At 41.7% G+C, this 12,932-nt stretch overlaps 1 protein-coding gene across 10 annotated transcripts in view; it reads right to left on the bottom strand.

The window, feature by feature from the left end:
* Window positions 1–12,932, bottom strand: part of SBF1 (SET binding factor 1) — a 2,512,102-nt gene that overhangs the window by 2,128,168 nt on the left and 371,002 nt on the right. For all 10 annotated transcript variants that reach the window (XM_069629502.1, XM_069629505.1, XM_069629506.1 and 7 more), the window contains exon 4: window positions 12,330–12,446. In XM_069629502.1, the coding sequence (XP_069485603.1) occupies window positions 12,330–12,446 (117 nt within the window). The remainder of the gene's footprint in view (window positions 1–12,329; window positions 12,447–12,932) is intronic.

Genomic DNA, 12,932 nt, shown 5'->3' with positions numbered 1-12,932 from the left:
TTCCCCTTTTTAGAGACGTAAGGCCTAATTCATAACGGATTGCTAATATTGGCACACTTTGAGGTAAATAAAAGAGGATTTTCTGCCAAATTTTCGATTCCATTTTCTGTACCAAACATGATGTTTTGAAGGGTAGAATTTCAAAACCGTATAATAATAGAACCTGATCAAGGGAATAACTGAAAATTTACAATATTTATTTGCTATCTTCCTCATTTCGTGGATAAGTTTATCCAACTTTTCAAAGTAGAAATTCCAATAGGATTGTGTTGAAGCGGTCCTAAAGACTGGGAAGCCAAGGTAGCAAAGAGATCTTACTTTTACAAGGGTACATGCATTAAGTCGACAATTATATTTTACAATCTTTTTTCTGGTGATGAAGGGTATAATCACTGATTTCTTTTCATTTATGACAAGTGCGTTTTCATGGACATATATTGCCAGTGCTGTGAGTTTGCGTTGAAGACCAACGGGGTATTATCAACCAGGAGGAGGTCATCGGCATATGCGTTCCAGCATATTTCGATTCCCTCTACACTGGGAGACACAAGAGAAAAGGTCGTAAGGGGAACATTTACATCAGCAGTATAAAGATTGAAAAGGGCAGGAGCGAACAGGCAACCTTGTCTAAGGCCATTGTGTGTTTGAATTATTTTAGACAGGTCGCCAGACAAGTTCAATCTCACTTGGATTGCGGAATCCTCATGCAGATTAATAAGAATGGCCAGGAGTCCTGAGGGGAGCCCCAGATGGGCTAATTTTGTCCAAAGTCGCAACCTGTCCACCTTATCAAAGGCGAACGACAGATCTACTGACGCCAAATATGTTGGAGATGCAGTTTTTTTATGCCTTTTCTAAGAGAAGACAGATTGTCAGACCCCCTATCTCCGTTCCCATCCCCTTTCGAAAACCAAACTGTTGTGGTGGAAGAATCTTGTTACAATCTGCCCACTCCTCAATTCTCTGTAATACCAGCCCCGCAAAGATTTTAGAATCGGTGTCCATCACCGAAATAGGGCAGTAGTTAGCCGGGCAGGTTCTATCCCCCTTTTTATATATCGGAACGATATAAGATATTCTCCAGGACTGAGGAATTATCCTGAGCTGTGTAAGAGAGTGAAAGAGAATGGATAGAGAGTTAGCACAATGCTCCGAGGACCTCTTCAGTGTGTTATTGGTCAACCCGTTTGGGCCGGCCGCCTTAGATTTATTTGCCCTCTTGATCTGGCTTTCGATATCTGTAACTGTGCAATCAAAATTCCAGAAGCCTCTTTTTATAATTACAAGTTTGTCTGTCATCACCATTTTGCTTTTATATAAGGAAGAAAAGTGTTTCCCAGGTTGCTTCCTGTACATTTACAGATTAAATAGTTACCCAACGTTTTTCCAGTGTGTTTATCAGGCTCCAGAACTCACGTCCCGACGAACCCATGAGTGCCTCTAGCATATTAATATTGTCATTGTTATGAAGGGCCATCTTATGATTTTTCATCCAATTTTTTTTGCATGTTTAATTCGAGAAATTTGTTTCCTTTTTTCTGTTTGGGTCAGATTGGCCTTAAGAATTATTCTAATTTGGCGATTTGTACGTTTTTTTTTTTTTGCTTTACCAGGGGTCATAGGCGGGTACATGGAGTTTCACAGTGCCTTGTTTTCTCTCTTTTATCGACCTACCTATCATGTCTTTGATATGATCCGTAAAGTGTGATACAGAAAAACGTTGGAGTCTTGTAGACAATGGCATATTGTTATATTCTCGGACAAAGACTATATGGAGTTTATTTACGTTTCCCTCATGCCAGGTTATACGATTTCCACTGCATGACACTGTGGAGTGCTTTTGCATTGTGCTTTGTTTAGGTGTTAGTCTTTGAAATCATCTTAATCTCCAAAAATCTGTGACCGCTCATCTTGGTGGCCTTTACAAATAGTTCTACACACAGGGCAGATAGGGATTCAGACATGAAAATATGATCGATCTGCGATTTGAAAACCCCATTGGACCATGTATGCTCATGTATAGAGGAAGTGAAAAGACCATTAATATGGTCCAGTCCCCAATAATCAAATAGATTCCTCCAGATCTCACCGTTAATTAGCTTTTGTTTAATTGCAAATGGGCCACCCTCCACGTTTTTCAGGGGCTGCGAGGAATTTATTATTGACACACCCATTATTTTCGCAATACCTTGACCATATCTGATCTGAGTTTAGATCCCCTGCAATTATGATGTCTATTCCTCTATATTTGAGCAACATAGATGATATACAGTTATTCAAATATGGTATGACGTTACCCAATGGTACAAGGGGATTCCAATAAATATTTAGCACAAGGATCAACTGGGGGAGTGGATAACTCCCATATTCCAGAACAGCAAGAGCAAAATTCAGTAATTCCATTGATTCCAGTACTTGTGTGCCTAATGCGATTTTAATAGCTGTGATTAAACCATTAAACCATTAAACTTTGACGTGAATATTTGGAAATATACTGACATTGAATGCACTCAACTAATTGAGCGATTTGAGAAACGAGGATATCCCCAGGACATTCTACAAGAAGCCAACGATAGATCGAACCACCTAACACAGAAAGACCTGTTAGCACCTAAGTCCAGAACTAATTCTACTCCATTGATGTATATTTCCAAATATTCACGTCAAAGTTTCCAGATTGGCAAATCTATAAGAAAGCATTGGTCTTTACTACAAAGTGATGAACACCTGAAAGAACTCTTCCCAAGAGTACCAATGATGGCATTTAGAAGGGGCCGCAACCTTAGGGACAGACTCGTGAAAGCTGAAAGACCAAATAAGGATAAACAGATGCTTTTACAGACTAAAAAAATGGGCACTTTTCCATGTCTTAATTGTACCAACTGCAACAATGTAATTAAGGGTAATACCATCTCTCACCCATCAACAGGCAAAAAGATAAAGATCAGAAGCTTCGCCACCTGTATAACTGCAGGCGTCATATACTCTGAAATGCCCTTGTGGCAAATTATACATTGGACAGACTACGAGGTCTTTGAAAGAACGAATATCAGAGCACAAGTCCACCATCCGGTGCCAAAACCAGAAATCACCAGTAGCCAGACATTTTATGGAAGCAAAACATATCAGTCAATTAAGATTCCAGGTCGTTGAAGTTGTAAGCAAACCACAGCGAGGTGGCAACTACATAAGACTATTGGCTCAAAGAGAAAAATATTGGATATACCTTTTAGACACCAAATACCCAAGGGGTCTCAACGAGGAGACATCCTTGAACTGCTTCATTTAGATACTTTTTACTTTTTAGATATTACTGTCCTGTAGACCCTGCACTCTCTACCATGCACCAATAATTCACTATGCTTTTGGATATGGGAAGGCAGCAACGTCCCCACAACTGACTGTCTAGTGAATGGGATAATTAATATCACAAGGGCACCCTATTGAAATAACTAGACATTTGATAGATCAGCAGCACTAATCAAGTGGTCATAGCCATTGAAGAACAGTCTTCACGCCACGGTACATATTATACATATTTTAATGCATTATTGCATGCTAGGACTTAGTATTGTTAGTCCTAGTATATGATGGAATTTACAGCAATGTACATTCGCCACTTATAATATTGTGCATAACCAAGAATGTGAGGACATCTGGTACCATGTATCAGATTGTCCAGCAAATTAGATAAAGGGATGTAAATGGACATATTGTGATGTTTGAATACACTCGAACGATACAGAAGTGCCATACGCATAAATAGCACCACGTGTAGAAAATGTTTGGTAAAATAACTTTGTCTTTCGACCGTTGCTGTTATCATTTTGTTCAAACTTATGCTACTCTTAATAGAATTTTGATTATGTTGTCAGAAGATGACTTGCAGAATTTTACACACGTAACCACCTTTACTAACAGGGTCCTTTTACATAGCTAAAGATGGCCGCCACATTCCTCGAACATCGGGTTAGTCCGTTGTTGATCTCTACCCCCAGAATCTAGCCCGCCAAATACTAGGCTGTTTGAACACGGTCCCTCGTTTCCATGGGCACCGTGCAAACAACGAGCAGAGAGAAGCACAACTGGATGTACTTAGAGGCTGTACAGGTACGCGCTATGTATAAAATACTATACACGTTTTTGACCGTGTGATCAATGATCCATATGATCTTGAATACTCACTAGCACCACACTGTCCTCCACAGAAAGCATTTGCACTTACGAGTTCCCGGATCTATCTGCACCCGTTCTTCCTGCAACGTTAGATGCAACACAGAGGAATCCTGCACGTCCGCCGTACATTGAACCCTGCCGCAACATACCCGCGTGCTCTGCCGCACAAATTATAGCAGGTATATGGTCATTTCCTCACTAACGAACGCATTATTGTACTTGTGAATAGATATTTAGTCACACACAGTGACCCGTACATTAACATTGCTATCCACAGAGATTACCGGAAGTATTGAAGTACCTTTCTGTACCAAGAAAACACCTAAATCGAGGTCTTGGCACTGCAAGCATGTCCACTTTGACTTATTTTTCGCCATAGATGGCTTTTCTGCTACAACATTAAACCTTAATAGGTTAGTACTTTTTTATGTAAAATATCCTCTTTGTGAAAAAAAACCCTTCTTTGGTGTGTAGTTTGTATTTACCATGCTTAACAGTAAACCTACACTGGTTGAATATGCCCTTAAAATCGAATGTTTCATTTGTTGAATTGAATTTTAGAAGCCTTCATTATAGCTTCCATTTTTAGATTACTAATGATATTCTATTTGGTTGGATTCCCATGAGAGGTGCACGGGATTATACTAGACAGTGTTTTGAATTTTTTAAAAAAACATGGCCAGATAGTTACTCTGGTCAAACTAAATTGAATGTTTGCACTGTTTAGCACATTACATGTAGATACTTAATTTAAATGAAGTAATGCTGCTTGTTGTTTATTTGGTTGACGAACTTACAAGTATACCTTCTGTTGATGTTTTTCCCTAAATGTATTTTGATTAGACAGTAGATCCACAGAGGCTTCTGAAGAAGAGGTATCACCTCGAAACGCGTCAAGCCATTGAGAGTGGAATTTCCATCAACTTTTGATTATGTTGACATTATAATGTTGTTATGCAATTTCTCCTGTCTTCACTGCATTTTTGTATGTATAAATAAATAGGTGCTCACTTCATCCCTGTACACCTAAAATGCAGAAAGCATTGTTCCTCTGTTTGATGTTATAAATTTTGTCGAATCAATTCTCTAAAGAGTGCTTAAAAGCGAATATTGCTAACTATATCCTTAAGAATCTACGCCCTTGTTGCGTAGTCCAAGAGTGTGCAGGGGACGGGAGGACTCGAACTTTGGGTCCTCTTCCCTTGCTCTTTCGGCAAGGGTGTCCATTATCACCAATGTAGTATGCATTGGCAATCAGGCCGCCTTCGGCAATGATTTGACTGGATACTGATCTAGTAGATATACTTCGAGACGAAGGGGAACATTGCATCTCACTGTATGTAGATGACGTCTTCTAGCATCTCTCCAAGTGAATCTCCCACGCATTTCACACTAGTAAGGCCTACTGCAGGCTATAAACAATTATGAAAAATCAAATTCTTCCCCTACGAACCCAGATAACCTGGGACCCAGACGGCCTGGCCCCTTTTAAATTACACATGCATGCAATTAAATATCTTGGGGTAGACATTAGCGCTCAAACAAGCAGCTTCGAAATAATTACCCCCCGATTTTGTCCAAAGTTAAAGTGCATTTACTTAGATGGAATGTTTTGCTTTGTCTATTTTGGGGAGAACCAATGCAGTCAAAATGAACACCTTACCAAAACTAGCATATCTAGCTCAGATTCCTTTCTCTACGCGTACGCATATGACGGGAGCTTGATGGGCAGACAGATTTATTTGGGGACACAAAAAACTAGGTTGAATTACAATCTACTGCAAGCAACTAAAGAAAATGGTAGAATCGCACTGCCTGCCTTCATGGCCTGCCTATTTCCTGGTGGTGGAGGTGTGCTGGATTAATAGATGGCTAACTCGAAGGATCCTCGAGCTGGGGGATGACTGAATTGGCCAGCCTCCATCCCCTTACACCTCAGGAGGCTATTGCCTTTCCTTGTACACATGTCCCGAATCACATAACAAAAACACCCCATCATTTGGCCTACTCTTATACACTGGCCCTTTATGCTTATATTTACAGGTGTACCGCCATGGCTTAGTCTTATCCTGACAAACTCCAGTAGATGGCGACAATTCCATGGAATGGAGGAATGGCAACACGTGCGTATAATGCATCTTTTTGAAGATTGTGTCCCGATACAATTTGAAGAGGCCAGAATTGTTCTCGTCTCCCGCAGAACACTGAACTTGCTGATTTTAACCCAGATGTCGGAAGCTACTTTTTCACGTGAGCCATCAAACTGCAAGTCTAAACTGGCCGAAGATCCATCTACCTTCCCTAAAATAAAAACCTTTTTATCTTACTTGTATTCCGAATAATTTGGGGAGGAACTCCATACTGGACCTCGAGTGGGAGGGAGATTTGGGTATCCAATTGTATAGTCCAGATATATGCGTTTTTCTCAATGATTAATAAGGTTTTGTATAATCTGGGCAATTGGGAAATGCAATTTAAAACTATGCATCATTTTTATTACACACCGATCAGGATGTTTGAGATAAACTAACTACGTCCCTATGGTGTTGGAGGGTGTGGGCAATGTGGGACAAAGGGGCAACTGGTTATGTCCCAACGTCCAGGTGTTCTGGGGAGTGCTGCTCAATGTTCTGGCTAAAGTTGCAGGGTCGTCTCCAATTTTGTGCCAGTGTCTATGCTGTTTGGTGTTGATGTGGAGGATTGGCATGATGACAGTGTTGCTAGACGGATAATGCATGTTATGCTGTTTGCTGCCCGCAAGGCAATTCTTAAATGGTAGTCATCAGTTGTGCCTGCCCGGGGTATGTGGAAGAGCCTGGTTTCTAGATTATGCTCTTGTGAGACATAGGCATATAGGAACCGTCGTGGACATGATGGGCCAGTTCGGTTGTGGGAGCTTTTTGAGCAATACATTTAGCACACTTTGATCTTTGATTTAGGATGATGGTGGATGTTTATTAACAGGAAATTGATGTGCTGGGCCGGGGCTAACGCGCGTGGTGAGTGATCTGCAGACCAAAAAATGTATTGTGTCATTGGTTCATGTGGTGTAGCTCAGCCATATGGGAGTTGCACTTTACTGTTTATATACTTCTGATATGTACTATATTGTGTTATGACAAGATTATACACGGTCTAGAGCAATGTTGGCAGAGATATCGGTTTGCAAGACGTAGTGACCAACCACAATACAGTATTTCTTTTCTCCCCAGCTGCCTTTTATTCCCATTCAGACTCTTGTGGGTTAGGGTGGGGAAAAGGGGGCCTTTTGCTTTTCTAGTGGGAGGGTGGACATAGAAACTCTGCACATGGACAGTTGGGCACAGTGTGCTGACAAATGTCATTTATATGTGTAATTCTCCTAGTGTTTATTTACTGTTTTTTCTTTTTTTGGCCTGGTCAGGCTGTTTGTGCATCAATAAAAAGATTTTAATTAAAAAAATTAAACTCATAGGCTTTTATTAGAATCTTTGTGGGCCCTTAGACTGCCCCCTCTCGTCTTTAAAAACACATCTTCCTTAGCCCAGGCGTCCCAACCTGGTTAATCGATGCAGAAGGTTAACACCCTACTATCTAAATTCAACCTTGTTCTTGCGTTGAAGACCTAAAAGCAGTTTTCCCTTTATTTATGCCCCCTTTGGAACTTCCTAGCTGTCCCAACATTACCATGATAGTATTTTAATAGGAATATTGAGAATTGTGTCGTAGAGCTACCCTATCCTTCCTTTACCATGCTACTGTTCTTTCCTCTACTCACTTCTCTCCTCTAATCTTCTGTCCTTCGGATGTCTCACTACTAGGTCTCTCCTCTACCCTTTGATGTACTCCTACCCTTCCATGCTCCACTACTCACCCTCTCCTCCCTCTGGCTCCACTGCTCCTCCCCGGCCAGCTGCCCTGGCTCCACTGCTCCTCCCCCGCCAGCCGCCCTGGCTCCACTGCTCCTCCCCCGCCAGCCGCCCTGGCTCCACTGCTCCTCCCCCGCCAGCCGCCCTGGCTCCACTGCTCCTCCCCCGCCAGCCGCCCTGGCTCCACTGCTCCTCCCCCGCCAGCCACCGGCTCCACTGCCCCTCCCCCGCCAGCCGCCGGCTCCACTGCTCCCTGCCGCCAGCCCCAGCTCCACTGCTCCCTGCCGCCAGCCCCAGCTCCACTGCTCCCTGCCGCCAGCCGCACTACTCCCTCCCCCCAGCTGCACTACTCCCTCCATGTTCCATTAATCCCCCTCACCCCCATGGTCTACTACCATCCACTTCAAAATTGCTTACACTATGGGGTCACTATGGGGTCTGCAACCTGCATCTCTCCAGGTGTAGTCTATAACTCACATGATACATCCCAATTAACTATGCAGGCTTGGGCTGATAGTTAAGCAAAATATCCATCAAACGGCACTTGCAGAACCCTGCCTTACACATCTTTCTAACCACACTCACATAGCAGTACCATTTTCAATCTCTAATGAATAGCTCATCTTCTCCAATAGTTGCCTCCAGTTTGCCAACCCTTCCTCCTACTGGTCTCTTGGCCTTCCTCTACCTCCGACCTCACACTAATAGCCCATCCTTCCTATTGCCACATCATAGCCCCCCCCCCCACGGATCTGGATCTCTCCCCCCCCTTCTCCCTCACTTCCCACTCTCCCCTCCAACTAGCACAGTCTTCCCCTCACAGGCGTGTTAGAAAGGGTGAAGGTCATAAGAAGCAGGCTATGACCGGTCCACTTTCTCCACATAGATCCCCTACAGAATCATTGTCTGGCCGGGCAATAGTTTGTGTTCATGGGACAGAACCTGGGTGCCCCGGTGGGGAGTATAACCAGGAAGATGTTTTGGTGTATGTCCCCGGTTGCATGTGCTCACCGCACCAGTCTTCCCTGGCAGCACTAAGCAGTCTTCCTGTCAGCCGGTATGGATGAGGCTTCTCCTTGTCGCTTTTCCTCTCCTCGCTGGGACTTGGTGTAAGATTGCATGTGCACTGTGGCTTTCCTTTCTTTCTCTGGGTTTCTGCTACTCGGCTGCTCATAGCTGCTGAATGTTAGGTCAGTGGTCAGCCTTTATATAATACATAAAGGTTGCTGGATCTGGCATCAGGCATTGATGGTTTATTTTCTTGCACAGATGGTCTGATTCTAGAACAGATGGGAAAAGACTAGTAAGCGTCTTGGAATAGAGGCATGGCTTTAGTTAACCGTGGTTTCCATGGAAACATTTCAGCACAAGAGGGGGCAGGAATTGGGTCTTCTACTGCCACCATCCACTTCAGTGTTACGACTGGTTCCAGATTTCTCCACGGTAGGCCTCACATCCCTGGTTGAGAGGGATTTCTTTAAGTGATATGATAAGACATTTATAACGCGCCTATACACAAGAGTTTCTAGGTGCGAAATAAGACTACAAGTCACAAATGTCTAATTCTCAAGTGTCCTGGAGCAGAACAATTACTGCACAAACGTAAAGAAATTCAACTAACATTGGCATACTAATGACACTGGTGGGCTCCAGAGCAAGCGGTCGTAGCAGAATCTACAAGGCAGCTTCCAGCAACAGCTTAAACAGGATAAATAACAACATGGCTGCAACAGAACCTTTTAATAAGTGTGGCTTTATGACAGGGTATTAAGTCTGCCTTTTCGTATTACAGCAATTCTGAGCAGCTTATATGTTCAAAGTAATACTGAACAGGTAGTGTTTCAAAGTTTATCAATATACCAATTGAAGTTGGTACGTTTGTTCAGTTTAGTGCAAACATTTCAGTTTGGTATCATGAGGTCACAAAGTGGCATCTGTTACATGTAGCAATAGCACAGCTATCTTGTTTTAAAATAAAGTAAATCCAGGAAAAGGATATATTGACATAAATGAGATGCAAGTATTTATGTGCATTCCAGTACATTTGAGTTGTACCATGATTTCTAGTAATTTATTTTCTGAATCATGGCTTCAGGGGAGAACTATTGCTTTCCTGGTGTTAAAAAGTCCCCAAAGTGATTGCATCAGGTTAAGCTTCTTTTTTACAGAGTGGATTTAAATGATGCAATTATATTTCTGTAATTTACTATTGATAGTGTTAATCTATTTATTAGAAACCATTCCAATAGTAGATTTGTTGGTTGGTCCGGAAAAAGACATGACCCCAATTAATATGGGGTTCCATTGAAACTACTTGATGGCGACCTGTCCCAGACCAATTTGGACGCATGAGTTTAAAGTCTATAGAGTTGTCTCCATGAATGTGTTGATCTTTGTGTATTAAGTGGTTATATTTATGTTATTTTCCTTTGCATGTAGGTTAAGATGAGATTTGATTATTTTTCCCCAGTTGTGTTCTTGAATGTATGCATTGATAACGCGCAGAAAATGTTAGTAGGTTTTTGGAAATACAACTTGATATTTTTGTAATAGATTAGGTTTGATTGTTCTAGTGCACAAATATTTTTCTCTGTGCAGTGTGATTATTTCAGTACTATTATAGTTCTAGAGGTCTTTTGTTTCATCCAATGCAAGATACTTTTGAGAGCATGATTTATCCACTGTTTTGCATGAGTTAAAGGATTCCTTTATTATAGATCTTCTAGCAAACGCGGTAGAACCTAAAAATGAGCATTTTCCATCACTGTAGGAGAGTGCCTAAGACAAAAAGCTAATTTATTCAAAATGTAAACCATCAAAACTAGCCATTGCCGAAAGAAGTTGACTATTGAAGAAAAAAGTCAAGACCACCCTCCAAGAAAAACTGCTTGCAAACAATCCACACTGTCTACAAGACGACATGCAATGGTGAACAAAGTTATCAAGAAAATGGTACCGGCAGGTAAGGGCCTGTGAGATGCCATAAGGACCTAAACTGACACTTCACATATTTAGGCCAAGCAATTAAGAAAGTAACTATTTCATTGAAGTATTGGGAGTCATTTGGAATCTATGTGATGAGCATCAGCATTTAATTGCAGAAAAGCTGCCACGCTAGCAAGAAATAACTGATAGTATAGCATGTCTTGGTCAACATAGGTGTTCAATGAAAACATATTTGCCATTTTTGCAGCTGGGGAAAGGTAGCCTGCCACGGAAGATGGATGCAGGAACATAGCAGGTTTGACAGTTTAAAAAACATACCATGTCTGTCCACAGTGCAAGTACCATATAGTATCTCGTCACAGTTGGCTATATATAGGGCACCTTATCAGACTGAGAATTGGAGCTTCAGACAATACTAAAAGAAACAGTCACCCTCTGGTGAAAATACTGCAAGGTTCATGTGTTAAGAAACTGACCCAAATAAACTAAGAAGTGGAGTATGTCGTCTCACGATTTTTGCATTTTATTGGTTGTGGTCCCACTTTGAGGAAATATTACATTTTTATTCAGTAAATTAACAGGTCATCCATCACAGGATGGAAACACAATTTAGCATACCAGGGATTCTCAGAGCACAACCTGTATTCCTTCTCCCAATGAGGTACCATGTGAGCAGCTGTACTTTGGTTCTGTGAGATCAGAAATTCGGAGGAACTGCCTTTTCCTATCTGACTATGGAGCTCACCCCTGGAAATAACGAAAGACCACCTCATCAGCAAGTCTAAAACCGTGGCAATTCAACTCACCAAAATAAACACTGATACTTTATGAAGGGTCCGCCCAACACACACAATCCCTGCTTATACAAACAAACCGGAAACAAAGCGATATATCGAGAATAAAAAAAGAATAACATAACTACAATAACCAAAGATTATCAAAATACCACTAACCACTACTTCTGTCCCACCAACCCTCTCTCCTCAACTACAACACATTCCCAGAAGGCAAACCCACCAAAACAGGCAAACTGCACGTGTCTCTAACCAAGCTACAAACCCATTCACCTCAAACAAGTCAAACACTGGGCGCCGCCCTTCCGGACACAAACCGAGTCCACAAACAAATCACAATCATAAATCTCACACGCAGACACCAGTTGCTCGTGGTAATGCACGCATCAGCAGATGATCACATCATCTATCCTATCACTCTCTCCCTCCCTAACCGACTCAACCAACATTTTGTTACTGAGCCAGGGGAGGGCCTCGAGACCATGAAAATGGCAGAGGTGCGTGGTATAAATCAACAATTTATAAATAAATGCACATGGACAAAATAGACAGATCTTGTTCTTACCCGAAATACTTCTGCATGATCCAACTGGGACACCAGCACCAAAGATTTAGGAGCAAAAAGCTGTGAGGGAGGAGCATGAACCGACTCCTCCTCTTGGGCACCATTCTTGGTATGGCTCTGAGAAAGATAATGAAAACACTTTGTATTTTCTAAAGTGGTTACTACTCAAATAATGCACAAAAAGTCAGGGAAACTAAACACGTTCCAGGAGCATTTGTCCTGGTATTGGCTTGAAGTGGCATTTTCAGGATGTATGCAGAGACATAGGATGCAACATTGCTATAGTGTAAGCTTCGACTCTAAATCACATCGAAACTAATGAACCATGCAGATATTACATCAATAAACTGGCCCAAAGTGTGCATATACTTTTTTCTCACACTGGCACCTATGTAGCTTATCCATAGTTTTTCACCTATGCATTTACCAATCAGATCTACTTAGTTGGGGGAAAATCTACTTTTCAAACTGTGGCAATTATAGTTACTAACTATTCATCAGAATGTCATTGGGTCATTTTAAAGAAATACGCATTTTGACAAGGAATTTAGCAAAACACCTACAGTACAGCTTACAGTTCTAGACAGTGAGTGGATGAAATGT

Source organism: Ambystoma mexicanum, chromosome 12 (genome assembly GCF_040938575.1).
Source record: "Ambystoma mexicanum isolate Mex_15411 chromosome 12, UKY_AmexF1_1, whole genome shotgun sequence".
Taxonomy (NCBI): domain Eukaryota; kingdom Metazoa; phylum Chordata; class Amphibia; order Caudata; family Ambystomatidae; genus Ambystoma; species Ambystoma mexicanum.
This window is presented reverse-complemented; position numbering and strand designations above follow the sequence as displayed.